This window comes from Paroedura picta, chromosome 16 (assembly GCF_049243985.1).
Source record: "Paroedura picta isolate Pp20150507F chromosome 16, Ppicta_v3.0, whole genome shotgun sequence".
Lineage (NCBI taxonomy): Eukaryota > Metazoa > Chordata > Lepidosauria > Squamata > Gekkonidae > Paroedura > Paroedura picta.
This window is the reverse complement of record NC_135384.1, coordinates 25,669,422-25,695,982: the sequence shown is the minus strand read 5'-3', so window position 1 is coordinate 25,695,982 and position 26,561 is coordinate 25,669,422. Positions and strand designations below refer to the sequence as shown.

Genomic DNA, 26,561 nt, shown 5'->3' with positions numbered 1-26,561 from the left:
GGGAAGCTTTGCGCGCGTGCGCACTTAGGCTACGAGTCGCGGCAAGGGACAGATCGCGTTTGGCGCACGTGTGCGGTCGGTGCGGGCTGTACTTTTCCTGCTCGGGCTTAGAGGCGGCGGCTTCCCGTGCGCGATGGGGAAGAAGGGCAAAGTGGGAAAGAGCCGAAAGGACAAGTTCTACCACCTGGCCAAGGAGACCGGTGAGGGGGGTCCCCGGTTCGGTTGCCATGTTTGGGGAGGCTGCCCTGGGTTGCTGCTGCTTCATAGCAAGGCTGGGGCCAAGGGAAGAGGGTTTAATCTCCCCCCCCCCCCAATAAAAGGATTAAATGAAGAATACAGAAAGTTGCTCCTTGAATTAACTAAAGCATATTAACGGTGGTGTGAGATAGACAAATGGTTTGTTTATCTTATTTATTATTTATGCATTTGTTATTGTATTTATTATGATGATAGCCAGCGAGTTTAAAAATTCAAGAAGGAAGTGAGAAAGCACTAATTCAGAAGCCCTGGGATGTATTAAAACACTCACAAAACGCCCTCCACAAATCCTGTGCAATGTCCCATCACATCTTTGTGGCCCTGTATGGGGAGCCCAGGCGAGCTGGACTTCATCTCTGGGTCAGAAGTGGGTTGTTTGAGCTGAGTGTTGGGGCTGTGCTTTGCATGTCAAGATGACGCTTCTGGAACCGCTCCATGCTTTGAGAGGCATCACCAAATCCCAGTGGGTCCCTTCAGAACAATGTTAACTGCTCAGGTTGGGGATTGGGGGAAATAAATGCTGCACAGGGTCTAGGTGGGTGTGTACATCCAGTATGGTGGATTAATTTTGAAGTCCTGCTTTCAGTCTTGTTGTATACAAGTGCTTCTGGGGCATGCTGTTCGGGAACGGCTAGGTTAAGAGAACCACGACCTGGGCCCTTGGTGTCATGGCTAAGAGTGGAGGCCTCTAATCTGGAGAGACAGGTTACATTCCCTGTTCCTCCACACGCAGCCAGCTGGGTGATCTGGGGTCAGTCACAGTTCTGCTAGAGCTGTCCTCCAAGAGCAATTCTGCCAGAGCTCTCTCAGCCCCACCTACCTCCCAGGGTGTCTGTTGTGGGGAGAGGAAGGGAAGCTGATTGTAAACTGCTTTGAGACTCCTCTGGGTAGTGAAAAGCAGAGTACAAAACCCAACTCTTCTTCCTAGCTTTGGGTTCAGTTATTCTTTTGAAGCTTAACACTGAACATCTCTTTCTCTAGGGTTCCGCTCCCGTTCGTCTTTCAAGCTCATCCAGCTAAACCGCAAATTCCAGTTCCTCCCAAAGTCGCGGGCTCTCTTGGACCTCTGTGCTGCTCCTGGAGGATGGTCAGTGAGAAGGGTGGGGAGAATGGAGGATGCTTTTGAGGGGTAGCCACGGGGATCTGTTCCAGCAAAATAAAACAGCTGCCCAGTAGCAGGGAGATAATGACAGATGTGCCGTTGACTCACACAAACCCATGCTGGATTAAACTGGTTAGTCTTTTTGGTGGTGCTGGGCTCCTGCTTCATTTTAAAGGGGCACAACAGTCTTGGTGCACCCTGAAGGCAGTAACTGTGGGACCAGGTGCTGTTTCCAGCTGCAGGGCTCGGGGAGCTTGGAGTTTCAACAAACCTATCCTCACTTGAGAAACTCTTTGATACAAGATCAGGGATCCATAATTGGCAGGTGGCCAAAAGTGACCGGGGATCACTTTAGTTGGATTATCACCTGCCCTTAATCCCTGACCAGTGGGAGTAGCATTCTACTGGGCAGGAGGATGGTCGCTTTACCAAGACTCATTTGTGTGGCCCAGATGTAGAACTCTGCCCTTCTGCTCATTGAATTGCATCTTGGTCTCATGGGCCCACTTTGTCAGCCAGTTCAGATCTCATTGAAAGTTTTCCATTCTCTGCCTCTGTGTCATAACCCTGGTATTTCTTGGCAGTTTCCCATCTGACTACTAAGCCGGGCTAATCCTTCTTGGCTTCTGAAGTCAGTTGGGCAAAGGTTTATCTCTGTCTTCTGGGGTGTTTGATACTCCTCCCTACTAGGTGTTGTCTGCAAATTTAGTGAGCAGTCCCTCCACCCCCTTGTCAAGATCATTAGATAAAATGTTGAAAAGTACCAGACCCTGTACTGAGCCCTGGGGCCCCACTCCCTACACCAAGAAGGTATTTTGCCTGCATCCCTTGCCTGTCTTCTGAGGCTGGTGTTGATTCTGGTTCTGCTTCCCACAGGCTCCAGGTGGCTTCCAAGTTCATGCCGATCTCCAGTCTGATTGTTGGTGAGTAACTTTTAGCTGTGGACATGCCCATCCAAGGCCCCTCCCCATCCCATCCAGGCCCATCAGTGGCCATTTTGGGAAGGGAGGATGGGTCAACATGCTGTTTTAATACTGGTCATCCCCCTCCCCTTCCCTGTTCTCATACTGGTCATCCCCCTTCCCCCCAATCTCCTGTCTTTTCACATCTCCCCTCTTCCCTCCTTTCAGGGGTTGACCTGGTTCCCATCAAGCCCATCCCCAATGTGGTCACTCTGCAGGAAGACATCACTACGGAAAAGTGTCGCCAGGTAACAGATCTCTTTCCTTCCAAATTTTTTCCTTCTTTACAAGTCCACCACATATGGTAAGAAGTTCCACCCGGACATTTCCAACATTTTCCTTTATAGTTTTCAATCTGTGTTCTCAATATTTTTGGGGGTAATGTACCATCTGGAAATATATATATGTGTGTATATATTTTCTCTTAACATCTGACTTACTGAGAACTTAATTTCTTTTTCCCAAATGTGTTCCCATTGGTGCACTGGTATTTGTGCTCTAAAATTCTGCATCCATTTAACCATGCTTTTTCCCCACTTGTCCTTCTGTTTCAAACTGAAGTAATAACTTGTATATACATCATCACGTGATCTCTTCCTTTTGCCATCAGCGGTTCAAACTCAGTCATCTCTTTGCACTCCGCCTTCCATATTAATGATCTTCTTTAACCTTGAAACTGGCTGGTAATAGAGCAGCTGTATAATGTTGTCTCCTTCACCTCTAATATCTTGCCAGGATTTTAGTTTCTCTTTGCCAGATGTAAAAAAAAACAACCCTTTTTTCTTGTATTTGTATAACGATAGGCTCCTTTCGGGGCCATAAGGCACAATGGATCTTAGAACGTCCTCCTCTCGCCTCCATGCTAGCGGGATGGCTGTCCCTCTCACCTGTTCTTGTTACAGATTTGGAATCATAGAGTTGGAAGGGGCCATACAGGCCATCTAGTCCAACAGAGCTGGAATCTTCTCTCCCCGGTTCCTGCCCTGAATGACTTTGCCCTGGGCAGGGAGATATTCTGGCCTTGGCCCACAGGTGTCTTGAGCTCCACTGGATGGAGAGGGTGGCCTGCCCTCAAGATGTGTCTCTCTTTCTTGCCTGCAGGCCCTGCGCAAAGAGCTGAAGACATGGAAGGTGGATGTGGTGCTCAACGACGGGGCCCCCAACGTGGGAGCCAGCTGGGTGCACGACGCCTTTTCTCAAGGTATGGGACCTGTGGCCCATTCCACCAGTGGCTTGCGGGTGTGTGGTGTGGAAGGGGTAATTTTTCTCCCTGACATTGGACAGTTAGCATGAGCTGTACGGTTTCCATTTCTGGCTTGCTGAATTTCCCCCCTAGAGAAATTGCTAAGCTTGCAGCCCCTTCCCACTCTTACGATTCTATGAATCTCTGTTTTTCTCCCAGTTTGCAAAGGGTCCATTCGTCCTTGATTGCAGAAATACATATATCAACCCTGAGTACTCCCACCTAAATGGATTTTTTTTAACCAGTATTTTTAGGGAGCCACCTACTAGTTCGAGGGTGGCACATGGCTCGTAGCACTTTTTCGCGAAATAATGGTGCCTAGCGCTAATGTGGCCTTTTGGGGCCTTCAGGGCACTTCACTTTACCATTCTGTAAACATTACAACAGCCCTGTGAGGTAGGCAGCGTCATTATTACAGATGGGGAGGACCTCCTTGATTAAGGCCACATACAGAGTTCGAAACGCCCTGTTTTGTGTAGGGAGGTGCCTCGGAGATGGAAAAACATGAAATGGGTACTGCGTGTGTGTGTGTGTGTGTGTGCGTGTGCGCATACCAGCCATCCCTGTTGCCTTTCCCTTGGCATCCGCTGACTCCCTGCTCCTCTGTCCTCCTCCCCGCAGCCAGCCTTACCTTGTCGGCGCTCAAGCTGGCCTGCGATTTCCTCTCCAAGGGCGGCTGGTTCATCAGCAAGGTTTTCCGCTCCCGCGACTACCAGCCCCTCCTCTGGATCTTCCAGCAGCTGTTCCGCAAGGTGCAAGCCACGAAGCCACAGGCCTCGCGCAACGAGTCGGCGGAAATCTTCGTGGTCTGCCAGGGTGAGTGGGCGGGAAGGGTCGAGGGTGGCTTGCCTGTGAAAGATCAGGTGTTGTTTGTCCGTGTCTTTGTAGTCCACCTTTCTTGCTGAGACTTGAGGTGGATTACAAAAAAAAAAACATTCCAGATTCTGGAGTTTGAGATGGAAAATGCTAAGGATTCTTTCCCCCTTGCAGGGGGGTTTAATTATTAAAATTGCAAGGTGTTGCCTTCAGACAGCCTTTCATCCTTGAGAAACCCCTGAAACATTCTTCAGACTTCCAGAAACCCCAGAAGTGGCAAAATCATGCAGAATAGGGTTGGGAAGCAGAGCTGTGGACACCCCCACCCAGGGTCCCTCCCCTTCCCACCCCCTCTAAGCCCATTGCTGGCCATTTGGGGGGCGGGGTTGATGTGGCCATATATGATCATAGCCCTGGATAAATGTTTAACAAATTGACAAAATACAGAAAACAATTATCTCTCACCCATTCGGGAAACCGTTCCAGGGCTGTCAAGAAGCCCCAGGGTTTCGAGAAAGCTTGCCTTAGGTATATGCTGCATTTGTTATTTCCATATCTAACAGATTGGGGAGGGGAGCTAGTCCCAATTGCATCCCATCTGGGCCCTGGTCATGCTTCGGCCCACTTAGCATCAACAAGTCAGCACCTGGAGCTCTGAAACCCCTGTCATGCCAACAAGGAAAAAAAAGCACCTGAAGTTTTCACAAGATGTAACTGGACGTTAGTGAGTTGCTAGGACCAGGTCTGAATGGGCCTCCATTTCTCACGTGTCTCAGCCGGTCTTGCTCTTAACGACCTTCTCCCGTCTGTCCTCCGCAGGCTACTTAGCTCCCGAAAAAATCGACAGCAAGTTCTTTGACCCCAAGTTCGCTTTCAAGGAAGTGGAGGTGCAGGCCAAGTCTGTGAGTGAGCTGGTGTCGCAGAAGAAACCCAAGGTCAGTGCGTGATTTTGCAGAGATCCAGTGTAGGGCAGCTGTTAAACGTGTGGGGAATGAGGGTTTTGCACATATGGAGGCTTAGATACAGTCACTAGAGGATAAACCTATTCAAAAGGGACATGCTGTTCTGGTCCTAGCAGTAAAAGATAATATAAGATTTCTCAAATGTCCAGTTCTGTTTGTTTGGTTTGGAACTGGAGTGGCCAACCTATGGCTGTCCAGATTTCCGGGAACTACAATTCCCATGAGCCCCTGCAGGCCCCATGTTAGCAGGGGCTCATGGGAATTGTAGTTCCCAGACAGCTGGAGAGCCAGTGTTTGGTCACCCCTGCAGGGCTATGTCGATTGGGTTTGAATCCCTCCCTTAGCCCTGGAAGTCCGCCAAGTGACCGTGGGCCCATCGCAATCTCTCAGCCTAACTTACCTTCACAACATGGCTGCTTGTGAGGATTGAGTGGAAGAGGAGCGGGAAACAATATGAAAATTGGCTCTGGCTCTCCAAGAGGGGAACGCAGGATAGAAATTAAATTAAGTGTTGGATACACACTTTTCTTGGATGCTTTAGGATGCTTAGGGCTGATCCTGCGTTGAGCAGGGGGTTGGACTAGATGGCCTGTATGGCCCCTTCCAACTCTATGGTTCTATGATTCTATGATTCTAGGCATTGAGCAGGGGGTTGGACTAGATGGCCTGTATGGCACTTTCCAACTCTATGATTCTATGATTCTATGACTCTGCATTGAGCAGGGGGTTGGACTAGATGGCCTGTATGGCACCTTCCAACTCTATGATTCTATGATTCTGCGTTGAGCAGGGGGTTGGACTAGATGGCCTGTATGGCCCCTTCCAACTCTATGATTCTATGATTCTATGACTCTATGCATTGAGCAGGGGGTTGGACTAGATGGCCTGTATGGCACCTTCCAACTCTATGATTCTATGAAAAAAAAGGCTTGTAATTTTTGTCAGCTTCCCTCAATATTTTATGATTTTTAAAAAAATGGTTGTGCTTTTTGCCTACAACCGCCAAGATCTGAGTCTTGATCTTAAGAAACTGGCTGCATGAACAGGTGTCTGGATTATTGGGTGATTTAGGTTCGTGTCCAGGTGGTAGCGAAGTCAGCAAGGTGAAAGCTTTTGAAATTTGAAACGCGAGGAGAAAAGTGTTTGAGGACTTTCTGGGCATCTTCTTCCTCACCGTGCCTCTCTTCCCTCCCGACAGGCGGAGGGCTACGAAGACGGCGCAACGGTCCTCTACAGCCGCTGCACGCTGACAGACTTCCTCAAGGCCTCCAACCCCGTGGACTTCTTGTCCAAGGCCAGCGAGGTGAGGGCAGAGGAGCAGGGCAGGAGGCGTTCCGTGAGCTGGGCCTGAGCTTCGGAAACTGCCGGACGGCAGCCTTGTTCGGCATGGGGACAGCTTGGAGGGAGGGGACGTCACACGGATAGAAGGAGGGATCAGACCGTTTCCTCTGCTCTCCTCCCGGCCTAGATTGTCATCGACAAGGAAGAGCTGCAACACCACAGTGCAACCACCGAGGAGCTGCGGCAGTGCTGCCAGGATATCCGCGTTCTGGGCCGCAAGGAGCTCCGGTATGGGGCTGATTTCACCCTTTCCGTGTGTGCAGAGAGAACATAAGAGCCGGTAGGCGGGATCGTGTCAGCCCAGAAGGCGCTTTGCCAGCCCCGGTGGAACAAGCTGGTGGAAGCCTCGTGGCCACTGTCCACTGCCAGTGGGGCTCAGCAATACTTTCCGGCCGGAGGCCTTGTGTTGGGAGTCTGCTTAGATGGGGAGAGGAGACCGTCAGAGCCTAACTGTCTTCTTCTCTTCCCAGGGCTCTGTTGAACTGGAGGGCCAAGCTCAGGCGGTTCCTTGCCAAGAAGCTGAAAGAACAAGCCAAGGAAATGAATATCGAGTAAGAGGGGCCAAGGCTCTGCCTTGGGGTGGGGGTTTCCCTTGTGGGGGTGGGTATTTGTTGTGGGGAGAGGAAAGGGAAGGCGACTGTGAGCCTCTTTGAGACTCCTTTGGGTAGAGAAAAGCGGCCTATAAGAACCAACTCTTCTTCTTTTATTTGATCCTTGGGGAGGATGATTCCCCCCCCCCTCCCTTTGGCTGCACTATCTTGGCTGTTCACTGTTGACCGGCCGTAGCTTTGCAAGGTCTTGGGTGCGGATCTGTGCCAGCTGCTGCTACCCAAGTTCCTTGAGTAGGAAATTCCTCCTGCATGGAAAGCACATTCTCTGTGTGATCGGAGCGACAGCCCCCTCCCCAGAGAGGGAGGAAACGGCCTGGATTTCCAAGGTCCCTTCTCCCCCTTGTCAGCTTGAGCTCCGGCGAAGAAGAGGAAGAGGCGCAGTCTGGGCGAGCCGGTCCGGAGCCGCAGGGCGCCGCTGAGGAGCAAGACGAAAAAGCAGAGGAGGAGCAGCTGGAGATGCAGCTGGCTGAACTCAAGGCCCAGGAGATGGCAGAACTCAAGCGGTAAGTTTGGGGGGGAGTCCAGAGGGGAGGGTTAGGATCATGGATTTGAAGGGGGCCACACAGGCCTTCTAGTCCCGCCCCCTGCTCCATGCAGGGTCAGCCTCCAGCATCCAGGAGAAGCATCTGTCTAGCTGCTGCTTGAAGACCGCCAGTGAGGGGGAGCTCCCCACCTCCTTAGGCAGCCTCTTCCACTGCTGAACTATGACTGTGAAAAAATATTTCTTGATAATAAAGCCAGTTGCATTGCACATGTAGTTTAAACCCATTACTGCGTGTCCTCTCCTCTGCAGCCAACAGAAACAGCATCCTGCCCTCCTCCAAGTGACAACCTTTCAAATGCTTAAAGAGGGCTATCATGTCCCCTCTCAGCCTCCTTTTCTCCAGGCTGATCATTCCCAAGTCCCTCAACCTATCTTCATAGGGCTTGGATCATGCTCTTCACTCTCTTCTGCACCCCTCAAGGGGGTGGGGGCCTTATGGCATCTGGCTGCAGTTAACCCTCCTTTGGTTCCGTCCCCAGGAAAAAACGGAAAATCCTACGCGAGCGACGGAAGCAGCGAGAGCGCGTCGAGCTCAAGATGGACCTCCCGGGCGTTTCCGTCGCGGATGACGGCAACACGGGGATGTTTTCCCTCCGGGCCATTGGGAAAAGTCAGGTGAGGACCGAGGAGCCAGCAGCAAATGTGCATTCAGATGGTGTTGGGTGTGTGTGTGTGGATACAATTCCCGTAGAGAAATCCAGTGGAACGTATCATACCAAGAGCCAGCTTGGTGCAGTGGCCTCTAATCTGGAGAGCTGTGTTTGATTCTGTGCTCCCCCAGTCCTTTCAGAGCTGTTCTCTCACAGGGCAGTTCTGCCAGAGCTCTCTCAGCCCCGCCTCCCTCACAGGGTGCCTGTTGTGTGGAGAGGAAGGGAAGGGGATTGTCAGCCGCTTTGAGACTCCTTTGGGCAGTGAAAAGCGGGATATAAAACCCAATTTTCCTCTTCTGTCACGCATCCACGTTGCCCTTTTCCAAATTCCAGCTCCTCCACGAGGTGGCCCAGGGTGACATGGCGGCCGCAGACTCTTTTGTGGCATCTGCTGCGGGCCCAGACGACCTGTCCCTGTCAGAGGGGGACGAATCTGGGGACGACGTCTCTCTGGCCAGCGAGCTGGACGACGAGGAGCTGGCCGAGGTTGAAGAGCGGGCGAACCGTCTGCGGGAGGCTTGTGCCCCTGCGAGGTACGTAAGATGAGGGGAGACGGCGGTGAGGCTGAGCAGCTTCTGTGGAGGGGTGCGGGATGGGCTCTGTGCTTCTCTTGAGCCCTGATGATTCATTGTAGGGCTGCAGAGGAAGAGGAGGAGGAAGAGGAGGGCGCAGAGGCCGGGAACCCCCTGCTGGTGCCTCTGGAGGACAAGGAGGAACAAGAGAAGCACCAGGCCCACCTGTGGTTTGGGAAGGTGAGTGCCTTTTCCCCTTCCCCAAATGAGCATGCAATTGAGAAGCCTGCAAGGGGGGGGGGGATTGATGCTGCACATCCTGGAGGGGACGGTTCCAACTCTGTGTTGACCCTTTTTTTGTCTCTGTGTGTGTTTTCCTTTCCTGATACTCAGGAAGCTTTTGCTGGGATCATTGACGATGGTGATGAAGATCTGGAAATCGCACAGGCCCAGATGTTGGCCCAGAGCCCAGCGGCTCCCACTGCTGGTAAGCCCTTTGCTCCCGGGAAATGTGGAGCCTAGCGATGGAGATGAATATATACGGGGAGGGGAGGAAATAGAGCTACCCCGGGCCCTCTTGGTTATCCAAGGGGGCTGGCGATGTTTGTAAAGGAAAAGCAAATAAGGTTATTTGATCAGGAGGTTTTGTAGTCTTTGGGCAAGTATGTCCTCTCTTCTTTATCTTATTTATTTAATTTATTCTGTATTATACATCTGTTCCACCCATCTAGCTCATCCAAAAGAAATAAGCAGCATTTTCTATAATTAGCCTGACGTGTACACACTGTCCAATTTCTCTTAACGATTATCACAGGTTAAAATTAATTTTCTGAATATTTACTTTTTAGTTGTAATTCTTACCCTGGCCACTGGGTGGCATCGTTGTATCGCTAGTAAAATTTCTGCTGGCATTTCCCTATTGTGCCACCAACAGACCTGTCTTTCTTCCCTTTAAAGAAGAGATAATTTTCTAAGACCTCTTGACCAAATCCAGATTTGAACTGGCAAGCTGAGTTTGATTCCCTGTCCCTCCACATGCAGCCACCAGGCTCCTGACAGTCCTGTCAGAGCTGTTCTGACCGGGCAGTTCTCCCAGAGCTCTCAGACCCGCCTCCCTCCCAGGGGGTCTGTTGTGGGGACAGGAAAGGAAGACATTTTGGGGACTCCTTTGGGTAGTGGAAAGCAGGGTATAAAGCCCAACTCGTCCTCTTCATCCTCTTCCTCCTCTTGAGGCAGGGGAGGTCCCTCGCTTGACCCATGGCCTTCTCTCGCCTAGTTTCTCGAACGGTGGAAAAGAAGCCAAAGCGAGCACCCAAGCAGGAGGCTGTGCCGGAGTCGACCCTCGGCGAAGGCCAAGATTTGGGAGGGACCCAAGCGGCGTTGGAAGCCAAAGACTCTGACGGAGAGGAGAGCAGCAGCGACAGTGAGGAGGAGAGGTGAAGTAATCCTGCAACGAAGGGTCCTGGGTGTATCATTTGTGCGCTTGAGGCTGCAGGATGGGGGGGGCTGACTTGATTTTGATTGTTGGGAATGCGTTCCTCAGCAGGGGGCCTTCTGGAGCATGCTAAACGTGACTTCTGCTCTGGGATAATAATATAGAGCCTCTTGTGGCTCAGAGTGGTAAGGCAGCAGACATGCAGTCTGAAAGTTCTGCCCATGAGGCTGGGAGTTCAATCCCAGCAGCCGGCTCCAGGTTGACTCAGCCTTCCATCCTTCCGAGGTCGGTCAAATGAGTACCCAGCTTGCTGGGGGGTAAGCGGTCATGACTGGGGAAGGCCCTGGCAAACCACTCCTTATTGAGTCTGCCAGGAAAACGCTGGAGGGCGTCACCCCAAGGGTCAGACATGACCCGGTGCTTGCACAGGGGATACCTTTACCTTTAATAATATTACAATAATTATTTTTATAGCCCGTCCTTTCCGGTTGACTCAGGGCGGGTAAGGAGGCCGAGGCAGTCCTACGGTGACATTGATAAGCCGCTATTAAATGTTTGAAATGGAGATGTATTAATTATTGTATTATTAAACCGCCCCCATGTGAAACCTCTCAATTTGCGTTGGGTGGTTTGAGGTATCACGGACGGCGCGTGGCCGTCTCGGGGTTCATTTCCGGGCTTCAGCTGTAGGTCTGGGGCCCCGTGGAATTTGGTTGAGGCCCCACAGCCGGAGCCAGGGCCTTTTTCAGGGCCCTGCCTCTGATCGAAGCCAGATTTGTTTCTTTGGGGTTGAGGATCTGATCACTGGATCTTAGTGTTCTTGGGCGGGGGGGGGGGGAGGTATAGCAGAAGAAGCCGTCCCATAAATATGAGAGCCCCGGATTGTTAAGGGCTTTGAAGCTTAGCACCAAACCCTTGAACCTGATCCTGAGTCAGCTGCGAGAGCACCGGCCTGATACAGGCTGCGATACGGCTTGCAAAACGGCTTACGATACTGTCCTTTCCGCCCCCTCCGCTCACAACAACGCCCTTGCGAGGTAGGTTAATTATTATTATTGAATTTATAGACCAGCCGTCCGTACTAGCCCAGGGCCGAGCGTGTGGGACCGGCCCAAGGTCACCCCGGCGAGCTCTCTTGGCAGAGTAGGGTTTCGAAAACGGGTCTCTGAGATCTTAGACTGACAGTCCAGCCATTATAGCTCTGTAGCCACTTCCGGGATCGTCTCCCAGGAAGCTTTACTCTTGCTCTCTGCCTCAGAACCACAGCACAAGGGGTGTTGGGGAGAGGCACCGGAAGCCACACTGTCAAGCACCAAGAACGGGCTTTTGAGGTTCAGGTAGCTTTTGAGGTTCAGGTAGCGCTTGGCCGAACAGCGTGGGAATGACTCTGGGATGGAAATAGAAGATCGAGGAGAACCAGCCTCCTTGCGCATGTACAGACACACCCATAGGAGTACAGAAAGAACACCTCTAACCACCATAGAGTTACTGCAGGACAGCCCTTTATTTCCCCCTATGTGTGAGAAAGGGCGGAAACCCCCGGGCTTTCCGATATGAGTTCTTTTAACATACTGTTTTTAAAAATAATTTTCAATGTTTATTCCAGGCTTTCTCAGCCAGGGCTTTGGGAAACCCTGGGCCTTCTTCACGACCCCGTAAGGGTTTCCCGGACGGGTGGGAGGGAATGAATTTTGCATCTCTTTTTAAAGGGGGGGGGGGTTAAGCGTTTTGGCCCCTCCCCAAATGGGCAGGGATGGGCGTGTCTGCAGCTCTGCTTCCCGACCATATTCTGCCTGATCATACCGACAGGGCTCCTCAAAGCCTGAAGGGTGTTTCAGGGGATTCTCGGTGGTGAACAAATTGAGTTGTATTCCACTGCGGTAAACCACCCTGAGCCCTTGGGGGAGGGCGGTGTGCAAATTATTATACAAATGAATAAATGCCAGACCCAGTTGTGCCTGCCCTCGTGGTACCTCTCGAGGACTTTGAGGAATTTTGAGAGTGGGCGGAAAGCAGATGTTCCCTACCTGTGGGTGTGTCTCCCAACACCCTCTGAAGTGTCGGCGGCAGCCAGTCCTGCATCTGGAAGTGAGCCTCGGCCTTTTCCCGGCTGGCCCAGGTGGAGAAATCGGGCGAGATGCCTGTGACTTAGCCGGGGGAGGCCCGGAGTCACAACCTTGTAAAACAGGGTCAGGCCTAGGATGGGAAGCTACCAAGGCAGGGGTGGCCAAGCACCTCCGAGCATCTCTCTCCTTGGGAAACCCCCTCTTGCTTCGTAGAGCAGTGGCTCTCAACCTTCCTAATGCTGCGACCCTTTAATACAGTCCCGTCCCCCCCCCAGCCATAAAATTAAACCGAAACGAATGGCGTGAAGATCCATTGTTCATGATGGTATATAAATTGGTTTCTCTCCCAGGGTTTCTCAGTTCAGTTCTGCCTCTTGTCCCACCATGCCAATTTTGCTCTTTTCTGCTGCTCCAGATAGACGAACGCTCTATCTCAGTCTACTCCGCAAGGCTGTTGTGTGGATGGCACCCCCCCCCCCCCGGTCTTCCCCTTCCTTTCGGCCTCCCTGGTTGTACGCCTCCCCCCCCCCCCTCCATGCTGCCTTGAATCCTGCCCCAAGTCTTGAGCTGACGATTCTTATAAAAATTGAGGGGGAGAGGTTACTTTGCAGATGGAATCACTTGGCAAAATATATCACATGTAAGAAAAACACTGCAGATGGCTGTTCTTGGAGGTCAGCGTAGGGCAATAGTTGGCCTATAGACCAGGGGACCCCAACAGCCTGCCTGTGGGCACCAGGGCACCCATTAACATCTTTTCCTGGCTCCTCCTGAGTGTTTTTAGAAAGGTGGGGAGTCTGCGTGGTGTCATGGTTAAGAGTGGCAGCCTCTTCTCTGGAGAGCCGGATTTGATTCCCCGTTCCTCCGCATGCAGCCAACTAGGTGACCTTGGGCTAGTCACGGTCCTGCTCTCACAGTTCTCTCAGAGCTCTCTCCGACCCTGCCTTACCTCCCAGGGTGCCTGTTGTGGGGACAGGAAAGGAAGGCGATCGTAAGCCACCTTGGGACTCCTTCAGGTAGTTGTTGTTCCTGCCTGCCCTGTTCACACACGGGGTCTTCTCCATCCAGCGTGCCCTTTGAGCTCTGTGAAGCCACAGGGGAAGCGATCCGTCCCGTAACTCCCTTCTGCTTCCCCCTTCAGGGTGCCGCCAGCGTCAAGGGGGGGAGCAAAGCGTCCCTTGGCCGAGGCAGGCGGGATCGAGGTGGTGCCCATCGAAGACCCAGGTGAGCTGGAAGAGAAGAAACGGGCGTGTCCTACCCCCCCAACCCCAACCCCCATAACCTTTGCCCCCTTCAGCCTGGGAGCCGCCTGCAGCTTCGTTCTCTTTCCCCAGTGAAGCGAGCTCGGGTGCTGGACGCCGAGGGGCTGGCGCTGGGGGCGGCCATTGCTGCCTCTCGCAAGGCCAAGAGGGATCTGATCGACGGTTCTTTCAACAGGTAACGTCCGGAGGGGCGGGGGAGGCGGGGGGCGAGTCCGGAAAGGTCCTTCATAAATTGGTTGGGCTGAGACAAAAATTGCAAGGGCCTTCTGGGGGGGGGGGCTGGTGATACGGGAGCTGGCCGCAGAAGTCATTGTCAACATCGGGTAGTCAACCTGTGGTCCTCTTGCTGGCAGGGACTCATGGGAATTGTAGTCCACGAACATCTGGAAGGACCACAGGTTGACTACCCCTGGTCAACGTGAAAGACAGGGGGGGGTACCACATCCAGCTGTGGCTTGTGGTTATGCAGAAGTGGCACAATGTGGAGCGTCAGGAGGCGAATCTGGGGAAAGTTACATTTGAGTCTTGTCTGTCTCTCTGCCTTCTGTCTGTCTGTCTTTTTTTTTTTTGAAGCACACAACGCCTCCTCCCCCTCCCCCCACAAGCTTTCCAGCCCTTACGATTTTGACAGTGGCCTTGCCGATGTGCCCAAAGCGCTTGGCGAGATCTCCTGGTGCTTCCTGCACCTTGCGCAAGTTCTCACCCTGCCCCGTGATTTGGCAAAGCCGCCGATGGTTTGACCATGCCGAATTCTACTTCCTTGGCAGGTCATTTCGATTGCATCAGGGTAGAATTTTCAGGACGGGACTCGGTTTCCTGTACAGGCTGTTATTAGTAGTCTGATTTATTTAAAAGATTAGATTTATAAGCCACTCTTCCCTAATAGGCTAATCGATACATGGCAAGCAAGCAGTTCTCAATGCATCCTTCCCACCCAAATGCCCCCTCTTTCCCAGGGTAGAATTACCCCCCTCTCACAGGTGCCATCCTGGGCTTCCTGGCAAGACAGTCCCTTGCCCATCTGGCCTTGGGCGACAGGCACCTTCCCTTTCAGATAACAACACGCAGAGCAGCATTTGCAAGAAAGAGACACAGCATAAAAGGATACACAAAGCAATGTGAGATACTTCAGGGTTGTAAAAGGGTTACAAAAGGTTCTTCGAACAACACACATCAAACCGACATGGAGTCTCTTTGGTCAAACACAGATCATGTCAGAGAGCAGAGGGGCTGATCCTGACACAGGGTGGTCCCGTGGCATGTCCAAGAGGGGTGGAGACCCAAAGTTATTGGCTTGACCCCTAAGGGCACCACCTTTCCCCGCCTCCGATGGGAAGTTATTGAACTGAATGCAATTGCATTGTTCTCCACGCTGATTTGGGAACTCCCCTGGGTCAATATTTCTTCTGCAGTAAAAATATAAGAAGGTTTTTCTCTGTGTGATTCATTGGGATGGGCAAAAGAACCCTAATTTTTTGGCTCTGCGCCCCAAATCCTATTTCATTGTTTACTACATGATGCGTCTTATCTTTTGCGCTGACTTCACTCTGTGTCGTCTGCCTTGTCTCCCGGCGAGGAAGTCGTCCTGTAAATAACGAAACCAAATCAGTCATCGTAGCCAGATTGGACACTGTGAGAAGCAGTCCCAGCAGCTGCTTCTGCAACCCCTGGGTCAGGGGAAGTCAAACTGTGGCCCTCCAGATGTCTATGGACTACAATTCCCAGAAGCCCCTGCCAGCGAATGCTGGCAGGGGCTTCTGGGAATTGGAGTCCATGGACATCTGGAGGGCCGCAGTTTGACTACCCCTGACCTAGGTGCTTATTGCTAGAGGAGGCTGCCTGTTGCTTCTCTGAATCATCACCTGTTCCCACCCCAGGGCTCCTTCCCACAAGCTTTGGTTCAGAGTAGCGCTTGCTAGATTTCCAGGCCGCCCCTCTCTAATGACAATCAGGGGCAGCTAACGTCATTTAATGACCCACACACAGGTATGCCTTGAAATATTAAAAATCATTTCCAGGTTGAATAAAATCCCTCATTAAAGAATGCATTGCCACTCCCTCCAAAGACCCTGGTGTCAGAATAGTTGCAGTTTAACCCATTTCCCCAGGATTCAGAGGGAGAGGGAGAAGGGGGGCATTTTGGTGTCCTTGGCGGAAGAGCGACCGCATGCCTGCTGAAAGAGCGCCATTAGGCAGGCCTTTTCGGGTTTTGACGGCTCCGATAGGGCCCGGATCTCTGCTGGCCCTCGCTGAAGCCTGTCACGGTGTTTTGGGGCCAGGGACCCTCAGAAAATTGGGATTGGCTGAGCAGAGTGCTCTTTGGGAGACGTACTCAGAGAGGCGGTCCCTTGGACTCCCGTTGCAGGAACACGGCCAGGTTATAGCCCCTCAGTGTTCCGTATTAAGCCTCTGGAATGAATTGCATCTCTGAGCTCGCCCCCTTCCCGTTAGGAGTGCTAAGACTCAACCATTGTTCTTTGTGTACAAGAATCAGGTCAGCTTCTCAATTTTAATTTTGGGGGGTGGGGATGGTGTGCTTCTGCATCAGAAGCAGGAGAGAGGCTGTCCTGACCGGAGTACTTGTTTCCCCTGCCCCCTTCCCCCTCCAGATACGCGTTTAACGAGGAGGAAGGTGAGCTCCCCGAGTGGTTTGTGCAGAATGAGCAGCAGTTCCGGCGGAAGCCCATGCCTGTGGACCGGCAGGCAGCGGAGGAGTACCGCCAGCGCTGGCGGGAGATCAATGCCCGGCCCATCAAGAAAGTGGCCGAAGCCAAGGCCCGGAAGAAGCGCCGGGTAAGTGGCTTGCGTCCAGCCCCCCCCCCCCCCCCGGCTGTGGGAAGCGTATGGAATTTTTCCAGCATTCCATTCCACGTCATAGAACTGCAAGGGGGGGCCATAAAGGCCATCTAGCCCAACCCCTCAGTCAGTGCAGGATCACCGATGCTGAGTCATACTGGCAGTCCATTGAGGTTGAGGTTGGTTATTGTCTGCTCAGCCTGGTTACAGCTTTCCCTGGGTCGCAGGCCAGGGGTCTTTCCCATCACCTTCGACCGGGTCCTTTTAACTGGAGATGCTGGGGATTGGACCCAGGGCCTTCTGCACGCCAAGGAGGTGTCCTGCCATTGAACCCCAGCCCCCTCTCCCTGTGTGCACCCACCTCTCCCTCTCTCCTGGGGGTGTCTTCCGTTGCACTGAGCCCTCTGTCTCCTGTCCACAGATGCTTAAAAAAATGGAGCAGTTGAAGAAAAAGGCAGAGTCCGTGGTGAACACCGTGGACATCTCAGAGCGGGAAAAGGCTGCCCAGCTGCGCAGGTGGGTCTTTTGGCTTCATTGGGGAAGGTAAGGAGCTCAGTAAGTTGACCTGAGAAAAGCGGGAGAAATCTCGGGATTGATAACGGCAAACAAAAGCCGAGGGTTTTCCTTGCTGTAACTGATGACCAAAGCTACAAGCTTAGCTCCCTCGCAATCCCTCCTCCCCAGTTCAGATCTCGGCACGCCAGGCAACGTGCCTCGCTCCCACTTTCCGAAGCCGAATTTCCCCAGCAAAAGCATGCGTTAACTTTCAGATGCCAGGTTGCCTTCCTAACGACATAGTCAGCTCAGAAAGGGCGCCTTGGGAGATGCGGGAGAGCATCATCATCAGTAAACATAATTGCGTGTCCTCCTGTGACCTCAGGCACAGGGCTGTTCAATTCGGAAGACAGGGTTCCTTCCTCGTGACACTTGACATACTTACGGCAGAAGGCTTTATTTGAGGGCTGCATTACTCAGGAAGGCCGTGGGATGTTATGTCTGGATCAGGGGTAGTCAACGTGTGGTCCTCCAGATGTTCATGCACTACAATTCCCATGAGCCCCTGCCAGCGTTTGTTGGCAGGGGCTCATAGGAATTGTAGTGCATGAACATCTGGAGGACCGCAGGTTGACTACCCCTGATCTCGATCTCACAAATGAGCCTAAATAATGTATGAAGTTCAGATTTATACTTATAAAGGCAGCGAACGCAACCCCTGAAGTCTGTGCTTGGAAAATCTTGAGCCGAGCGATGTTATTCTTGAGGGAGAGATCCTCAGGGGTTGAGAGGAGACGGGCCGGAGGAGAGGTCCTCAAACGTTTTGAGCCTGCAGGGACCTTTGGCACGCCGACCCAACCTGACAGGCAGAGCCACAAAACGCAGCCAAAAAAGAGCTGCCACCCGAGGCTGGGCCGGCCATAAAATGGCTGCTGCAGCTTACGAAACACCAAAGCAGCATCCAGCAACACCCAGCCACCCCAGTGAAATGGAGTTGCATTTATAAGATTTAATAATGTGGGCGGCTTAATAATCGAATGTGATGAATAGATTTTTCCCTCCGGGACATTTAATAACAGTTTATCCGTGTAGCTTGCTGACTCGCCCTAAGCCTTCTGGTTACCCACCCGGAGACAACCGGGAAGGACAAGCTGTAAAGAACAAATTTGTTGTTGTTACGCACCTTCCATCACACGGCGACGTTTTCTGGGCTGCGGCGGCAGCTGCCGCCAACGCAGCATTCCAGGACATGTCTGCAGCCAATCAGGTCTTCGGAAGGCCCAGCTGGCTCCACCCATTTGGTGCAAACACTTTGGTGAGCACCAGGAAAGGTCTTAGCAGGTGCCCACGGGCACCACATTGGGGAACCGTGGGCTGGAGAAAAAAACATTGCACTAACTGCTCCGCGTCTTCGAGAAATGGCTTGTCTTTCTTTGCTCCAACCGTAACCTCCTTCCGCTACGCTGTCCGTTTGGACCACACACATCTGTTCTGTCTTCTTCCTTAATCTCAGCCGATTCCTTTCTTTGCCTTGATGGTTCTCCCTTCCTCCTTCCATCTCGGCTGCCCCATTTCAAACCTCCCTTTCTTTCCCCTCCGGGATGCTGCAGAGCCCTCCTGGTGCGTCCGCTTGGCATGCGTGAGTCAGCTTTCAAGCTGCAAATTAAGACGATGCATTTGCAATAGCCAGCTGTGAGGTGTGCAGGCGGTGATAAGCAGATAGGCCCAGCTGGCTAGGAGGCTCTTGAGCAAGTGGCACGCACCCTTTTTAATTTAGACCGCTGTTCAAAGGCTGCTGTAGGAAGTTGCTTTATCAGCAACCCTAATTAATCCTATCCTATTTAAGATAAGTAGTTTCCTAGGAAATGTTTGCTTCCCCACATCCTTTTCATCACCTATAGCCATGACATTTTATGCTCTAGGATCCATTAGATACATTTTTAGTTTTTTTGGACAAACAGTATGTCAGAGCTTGAGGGTACTTATTGTAGCAGATGGTGGACCAGTGAACCTGCGATTGTGTTCCCTGATGCCATAACACACAGCCAGTCCTGGCTTTCCTCCATCTCACTGGAAAAGGAGGTGCTTCAAAAATTATTCTGGGAGGTGTCACCCTTTGTGTTGTCACGACCCTGTTGAGTTTCCAGTAAGCAGATCCAAGGGAAAGAAATCTCTTTGTTGAGGAAAATGGTGAACAGAAACAAATATTTCCCTTGCTGAAACTGACAACCAAAGCTATGAACAGGCCTCCCCTGACACCAACTTTCCCTTGAAAGAAAGGGTGTGCTTGAAACCTTAACTGACCACGGGGCCTAGGGGAGAGCTACCAGAAGCTGTAAAAGATGATTTCTGAAGGGTGTATGGCACCTAAGCAAGGACTGAAGTTTCCATGATCTACCACTATGGGGAATCATTTGTGAAAGTTCTCTTCTAGGTCTCATAATTCTCTCTCTCAAGCCTACCCCAGTGAAGCTTCTCTCTCAGGGTGAATTCCTACAGCTTGGTGTAGTGGTTAGGAGTGCAGACTTCTAATCTGGCGAGCCTGGTTTGAATCTTGCTTCTTCTTCTTCTTTTTCTAAAATTATAAATCCCAACTGTCTTTGGTAAGCTGCCTAGGGGTTGTATAAAGGAGGAGGGCTCTCCTGTGGGAAGTACCATAGACTAGAGAATCCCAATAATTGGGTGTCTTTGACTTAATAGTTTTAAAATGACTATGTCATCTTGAGTTGTAATGTTCAGGCCAGTTTTCTGTAATTTCTTGTGTAATTTCTTTTTAGGATCACCCAGTAGATGAGTTAATAAATTATTTGGCTGAGCGTGGAAATAGAGCATTGACCAGAATTGAAAGGTTTGCAGCTGAGCTCTTTTTTGACCAAGCCCTGCAGCGAACGTGGTTTCTAATGAAGGCCTAAAAAAGGAACATTGTGTGTTCTCTAGGACAGGGGTAGTCAACCTGTGGTCCTCCAGATGTCCATGGACTACAATTCCCATGATAGTTCACATGGTTTGCTGAATTATCACGGTAACCAGGACTCCTGTGCCTTCCTTAGGGGTGAGAGTTGAATATCGTTTCTGAGGAGAAAATTCCCTTATGCCTGTTTCTTTCTTCCCCCAATACCCGCAGCCTCTACAAGAAGGCAGGATTAGGCAAGGAAAAGCGGAAGGTAACCTACGTCGTGGCCAAGAAAGGCGCCGGCCGGAAGGTCCGGCGCCCTGCAGGAGTGAAAGGCGAGTTCAAGGTGGTCGACAGCCGTCTCAAGAAGGACATGAGGGCCCAGAAGAAGAAAGAACAGAAGCCAAAGCGCCGGCAGCAGAAGTGAAGGCCTGTTGCGGGACACTGCAAGAGCCTCTCCCGCCAGCCTCAGAGGCATCGAAACGTTGAAAGAACATTCCGGAATGTTCTGGCGGAACTCCCTGGACTTTGCCAGTGAAAGAACTCGTCCCTGACACGAAATCCACGCCTGTGACTGGTTTGGCACTTGGATCAGTTGAAGGGGTGGCAGGTTGTGTCAATGTGGCAGAGTTTGACCTCTTCTCAAGTGCCTTCCCTTTGGGAGTTTTGCTCTTTGGTCATTAAATGGGCTTGGTTTGGTTTTGTTCCCCACATAAGCTATATCTGACTCTCTGTATCTTCTGTATGAGCTCTTGTTTCCCTGATGGTTCAGAACGAGGCCGAGCAGGCTGGTGGGCGACTCTGCGAGGGAAGATCTCATAGAGGTTTGTGCGTAAGTCCTTCACTGTGCGTCACAAACGAAAACATGATTCTTGGGTGAGCAAGGTTCGTTTTGGTCTTTTGCCGTCAAGTCACAGCCGACCGATGGTGAACCTGTGGGATTTTCGGGGCAAGAGGGCAGAGGTGGCTTCTCATTCCTTGTTTCCGTGTCATGACCCTGGTATTTCTCAAAGATCTGCCATCCAAATGCTGCCTTACTTAGCTCCCAAGATTTAATGCGATCAGGTTCGGACAAAACGGCACCTTTTAAAAGCTCTGGTTTTAACTCCCTATTTTAATTAAAGACCAGTTTCTAGCTCTACAGAGATGTGTTCTCAATATTTTATAAAATCTTGGGATCAGTTGACAGTTGACAGGGGAGAGGATGGGAAGGGTTGCCTGTAATCTGTTCCACTATATATTTCTGGTAAGGCCTAGGAGGAGGTCTCATGGCTTAAGTGCTACTCAGCGGTTAACACCCACTCAGGGTGGCTGTCCCACCCCTGAGTGCCTCCTCCTCCAACCGGCTTGCCTGTCTGTCCAGCAGCCAGCCAATAGCCTTCCGCCCTCCACCCCTCCTCCTTCCACTTCCCTCTGAGGCTCGGAGGCTGCAGATCCCTGCCGCGTGAGAGCTGCCCCTGTAGGTGAATTCCCTAACAGCTGCCTGCAGCCTTTCTAGGTCCTGGAAGGAGGGAGAAGCCATCCACAGAGTTCTTCCACCCACCCCCCCCAACCCCAATGCAGTGCTCATTGTATTCCTGAATGCAACAGGCTTGGCCCCCTAGTCTGCGAAATAGAGCTTGACTCTGAAGGATAAGATGAGTGAATGAAGTGTCACATGACTTCAGTTCTTACCTGTAAACCTTGAGCAAAATGTGTCCAGATTTCCCTAGGTCTGTGTGTTCTTGGCCGTTGGAGAACCAGGTGACTGAATCACCTTGCTGGATCAGATCTTTTGCCAACCAGTCTTGTTCCCAATAACAGCCATGTTATTTAATCCCAGCAAGCTCTGTGACCTCACAAACCTGGCCATGAACTTGCCTGCTTCCTCCTATTCAGAGTACCTTCATTGGCATAAAGGAAATCAATGAACAGAACGTACTGGGCTCTTAAATAAAGGCCGTGTCCTCCCAAAAAAGAAAAAAAGATGGATTTGTCTCTTAAAATAGCTGACAAAACCTTGGCTACTCTTTCAATAAATGTCGGCTCCTTGTCACCTTACTGCAAGTTATCCAGTGTTTCTCACCTGCCCAGGAAAATTTCAGTTTCTTCGTGTAATTGGGTAAAGGGAAGTGGAACTGCAAAACTGGGACATTCCAGGAGTATAAGAAACAGCATATCAGGGACATTACAACCATGAAAACAGGGAGGGGGATATGCAGAAATCTTCCCCAAGTTGTATTTGAGGGGAAGATATTCCAACATGCTCGACGGAATTCCATATGGATGCTGAATTATTTTTGTGCTGTGCACTTTATGAATGGACGGTGGGGTTTTATTGCCTTTTTGATGACAAAACCCAGCTAAAAAAGCCAGGAAGTCCCGGAAATCTTTTTTACACAAGTAAGATACATGTAGGAAGAGGCTGACGGGAACCCTTCAGAATCCCGAGCTGACAAGGAAAATGCAATTTGTCCACTTGCTGTTATTACTGAAGTCAATGCCTAAATATTTCAGGTGATTTACCTGTTCTGTGTGGTGTCCATTTGCCCACCAATAAAACCACAATCTTAGTTTTGTCCTAATTTTCAGCTGTTTTTTTACCGCAGTAATCAACGAGTGGCTGATGGCAGCAGGTCAGGCCCTCGTACGTTTTAGAGAAGATCACAGTGTCGTCTGCATAAAGTCGGTCGGTCTTTTCCCTAATAATGGAAGATGGCCATTCACTTCTTCAAAACGGGCAGGTAAGTTGTTAAGGCAGCCTTTCCGAACTCTCTTACTGTTGAGAAACCCCCTAAAGGTTTCTCAAGCTTTGAGAAACCCCAGAAGTGGCACAATTGTGCAGAATATGATTGAGAAGCAGAGCTGTGGACATGCCCACCCGAGGCCCCTCCCCTTCCCACCTCCTCCAGGCCCATCACTGGCCATTTTTTTTGGAGGGGGGTCAACATGACCATGTATGGTCATATCACACGGTAAATGTCTAAAACATTAAAAATCTATAATGTTAATCCACCCATCCGGGAAGCCCTTCCAAGGCTGTCAAGAAATCTCAGAGTTTCCCAAAACCCTGGTTGAGAAAACCAGCACAAATTCGGAAGCTCTACACATGCAAATAGGCTGATGGGCATTGACTGGGCTGTCTCAGCCCCACCTCCCTCATGGGGTGTCTGTTGTGGGGAGAGGAAAGGAAAGGCGAGTGTAAGCCACTTTGAGACTCCTTTGGGTAGAGAAAAGTGGCCTATAAGAACCAACTCTTCTTCAGTAATGTCAGGGCTCTTTCAGCCTCACCTCCCTCACAGGGTGTTTGTGGTGGGGAGAGGAAAGGGAAGTCGATTGTAAGCCGCTTTGAGACTCCTTTGGGTAGAGAAAAGCGGCATCTAAGAACCAACTCTTCTTCTTCAGTAATATCAGGGCTGTCTCAGCCTCACCCACCTCACAGGGTGTCTGTGGTGGGGAGAGGAAAGGGAAGGCGATTGGAAGCCGCTTTGAGACTCCTTTGGGCAGAGAAAAGCAGCATAGAAGAAATAGCTCTTCTTCTTCTTAACTATCAACGTTTAACAGGGCCTGTGAAATGGCTCCATTCCACCAGCCATTCGGCTGAGCCCAGGAAGCACAGACAAACTGTATGCCCCCCTCTCCCCGTCAGACACCCCATGTCCCCCATATATACTGAGACAGAACATTGGGGTAGTTTTTGCTGCTATTGTTTTTATTTATTTTCTGGTTGTAGAAATATAAGTTGTACACCACCCCAAGCCTGGCTGCAGAGAGGGGTGATTAATATGGAATAACAATAATGCAGGCGTGCTTGCTTCAGATCATGCGTGGGTGGGAATGAGTCAGTGTCAAGGGCTTCCTTGTGAAAGCAAAACCGGAGCCAGGTCAGATGAGATCCCTCGATAAGGAGGAATGCAAGATGAGTGGTGAGCACCAGCCTTCCCCAAAGCCAGGGCCTCTCTGTACCTGCCGCTACTCTACGTCCAACTAGGGCGTAGGGTGGCAGGGAAGGCTTTTGAAGTAGGATCCCAGGAGACCTGGATTCAAGTGCCCACTTCTACCGCGGAAGCTGGCCGGGTGGCGTTGGGCCCGGCCCTAACTCCCAGCCTGGTCTACGTCACAGGGTTGTTGTGAAGGAGGGAGGGAGAATTGCACCACCTTGAATCCCAGCTGGAGAGAACAACAACCATCAATCCAAATGCGACGTGAATGAAAAGATGCTCCTGTTTGGGTGCATGTGGGAATAACCAGCTGGGATGGGTGAGGGACGCAACACCTGCCCCCTTAGAGCATTTTCATCAGCAAAGGCCCGGCACAGACCCTGAGGACAGTGGTGTCACAGGTGGGGAAGGTGTGAGGTTTGGCCTCCTTCATTTGAAATGCCCTTTTTTCCCCGTTTTGATCCGAGCCGATGTCCCAGTCTGTGGATGTCAGGGAAGAGACAAGTTTACGTTCGTCTCTCTGTGCCCCATTATGCAGACAGGACTTGCCTATAATATGGGGACGGTTTCTGCTCTGCGTTTGAAATTTGGCAGGGAGGATCCCACGGGCAAGGGGCTCGGCCAACCTTTCCCAACCTCTTGTCCACGAAGGACCCCCTGAAATATTTCTTCGCTTTTGAGGGACCCAGAAGTAGGGACACGCTCCTGCCGAGAACTGGGAGCAGAAACCAGCCAATCGATCGATCGATCATTTACCATTGCCGAAATGGAGACTAGGTCAGTAGAGCGACAGGGGAAGGGGGCTCCGGGACATCTAGTGCTGTCAGGGGCCATCCAAACCTCTGAGAGAGGCTGTGCAACCCCTTGGGAGCTCTTACGGAACCCTGGTTGGGAATCCTTATGCCCCCCCCCCCCAGGGCATTATGCTTGGTGAGGACTAATTTACTTTACTTCCTCGGCCCCGGGAGACGCATCTGGCCTTGGCCAGGGCCTTTTCGGTCCTGGCCCCCGCCTGGTGGAATGAGCTCCCGGAGGAGCTGCGGGCCCTGCAGGATTTGCCATCCTTCCGCAGGGCCTGCAAAACGGAGCTCTTCCGCCAGGCTTATGGTTGAGGCTGGCCCATCCCCTTTATAGATCGGGCCCCCCCTCTACATCAGCAGGGACTCCTGGTTTCCTGGATAGTTCCGCTGCCATCAGGTGGGGAGGGTTGGGGATTGTTTTTAGGTGTTTTTATGTATTAGGGGTTTTATGGGGTTTTTATTGTTGTCACCAGACGCGAGCCTCAGGGGAGCGGCGGCTTAGAAATCCAATAATAATAATAATAATAATAATAATAATAATAATAATAATAATAATAATAATAAAAATCCCTGGGCTACCCAATCCCCGAGACCTCCATTGTAGCTGAGCTGAAAGCAAAAGGCGTCTACAAATTGGAAAGCAAAGACAGGGTCCACAATCTAAGCTCCGTTCATAGGGAAGATTAAAGGACAAGCCCGACCATCAGTACCCCAAGCGAAATCACGTGTGCACACCTCCGTAGCGCTGATGTGTCCCAGATCGACAGCAAGCGGATTGTGCAAGTCCCACCACCTTCAGCCATGAGGTGTTCTGTAGGTAAGCCCGTGCCAACCGCTTTCAACAGGCCAGTCAGGAGGCACGATAAAGCCAGGTTGGCACGAACCGGATGCCCACTGGCACACGCGGATTGAAGCCTGCCATTCCCAGAGGGATAGGTGAGCGGGTGTTAAGGCTTAACACAAGGTCAATTTGCTTTTTCTAGGCCACGTGTCCCAACAGCTCCTGCCAGAGGCCGAAGAGGTACAGTGAGCGATTCCCTCAAGGACGCTACCAGCCATTGGCTCATCTCAGTCTTCCGGTTACCTAAGGACACAGCGGGCCTCTGTTCAGACACAGCGGGCCTCTGGCAGTGCTTGCTCCTTGCTCAGTCGGCATCTCCCCATAACAGGAGCCAACTTTAATTGCATGCCAGTTGACAGGGAGGGAAGCTGGCTTGATGTTCAGATAGGGCCATCTACTTAGGAAATGAGCGATATCCTGAGGGTGCAGCACCCTTAATCACAGGGCCAGACTTTTCAGGAGCTGGACTTATTTAATTTATTTATTTCGAGGCTTGTAGATCGTCCCTCTCTGATGACAGGCACGGGGCGGTTCACAACAGAAAAGCCCGTATACGCATGCTTTTAAAATTCAACCAACAAAGAATAGGCCGCTTCAGCCACGGTTTCCCAAAATCCTGGGTTTTTTTCCATTTCGGTGGAAGTTTATTTTTATATATTTTTAAAAAATTATTTAAGTCTTTATTGGGTGATTTTGACCGGGTATGGGCATAGCGACCTGCCCCACCCCCACCTCCTCCCAAAATGGCCAAGGATGGGCCTGGAGGGGGTGGGAAGGGGAGGGGCCCCGGGTGGGTGTGTCCACAGCTCTGCTTCCCCACCATATTCTGCACGATCGTGCCACTTCTGAGGTTTCTCGAAGCCTGACAAATGTTAATCTCAATGATTTAAAAAAAGTTGAGAAAAGCTGGTTTAGAAACTAATTTCATATATATATATATCCGGGGTAGTCAAACTGCGGCCCTCCAGATGTCCATGGACTACAATTCCCAGGAGCCCCTGCCAGCGAACGCTGGCAGGGGATCCTGGGAATTGTAGTCCATGGACATCTGG

The 26,561-nt window shown here is 51.3% G+C and overlaps 1 protein-coding gene across 1 annotated transcript; it reads left to right on the top strand.

Annotated features, from left to right (window-relative positions):
- FTSJ3 (FtsJ RNA 2'-O-methyltransferase 3) lies at window positions 1-21,894 on the top strand. The gene is made up of 21 exons (XM_077313875.1): window positions 1-200; window positions 1,240-1,345; window positions 2,237-2,283; window positions 2,491-2,570; window positions 3,424-3,523; window positions 4,187-4,381; window positions 5,201-5,316; window positions 6,542-6,646; window positions 6,812-6,912; window positions 7,155-7,235; window positions 7,643-7,798; window positions 8,319-8,454; window positions 8,823-9,022; window positions 9,124-9,241; window positions 9,395-9,488; window positions 10,278-10,437; window positions 13,644-13,726; window positions 13,837-13,939; window positions 16,374-16,557; window positions 16,982-17,076; window positions 20,180-21,894. The coding sequence occupies exons 1-21, from the start codon at window positions 134-136 to the stop codon at window positions 20,373-20,375; spliced, it is 2,523 nt and encodes an 840-aa protein (XP_077169990.1). The 5' UTR covers window positions 1-133; the 3' UTR covers window positions 20,376-21,894.
- The last annotated feature ends 4,667 nt before the right edge of the window (window positions 21,895-26,561 follow it).

What these genes read in the sequence shown, in the direction of transcription:
- FTSJ3 (XM_077313875.1), top strand. Translation starts at nt 134, where the DNA reads ATGGGGAAGAAGGGCAAAGTGGGAAAGAGCCGAAAGGACAAGTTCTAC. An exon ending in TCTTGTCCAAGGCCAGCGAG is followed by an intron (nt 6,647 to 6,811) that starts GTGAGGGCAGAG and finishes CTCCCGGCCTAG; the next exon opens with ATTGTCATCGACAAGGAAGA. An exon ending in AAGGCTGCCCAGCTGCGCAG is followed by an intron (nt 17,077 to 20,179) that starts GTGGGTCTTTTG and finishes CAATACCCGCAG; the next exon opens with CCTCTACAAGAAGGCAGGAT.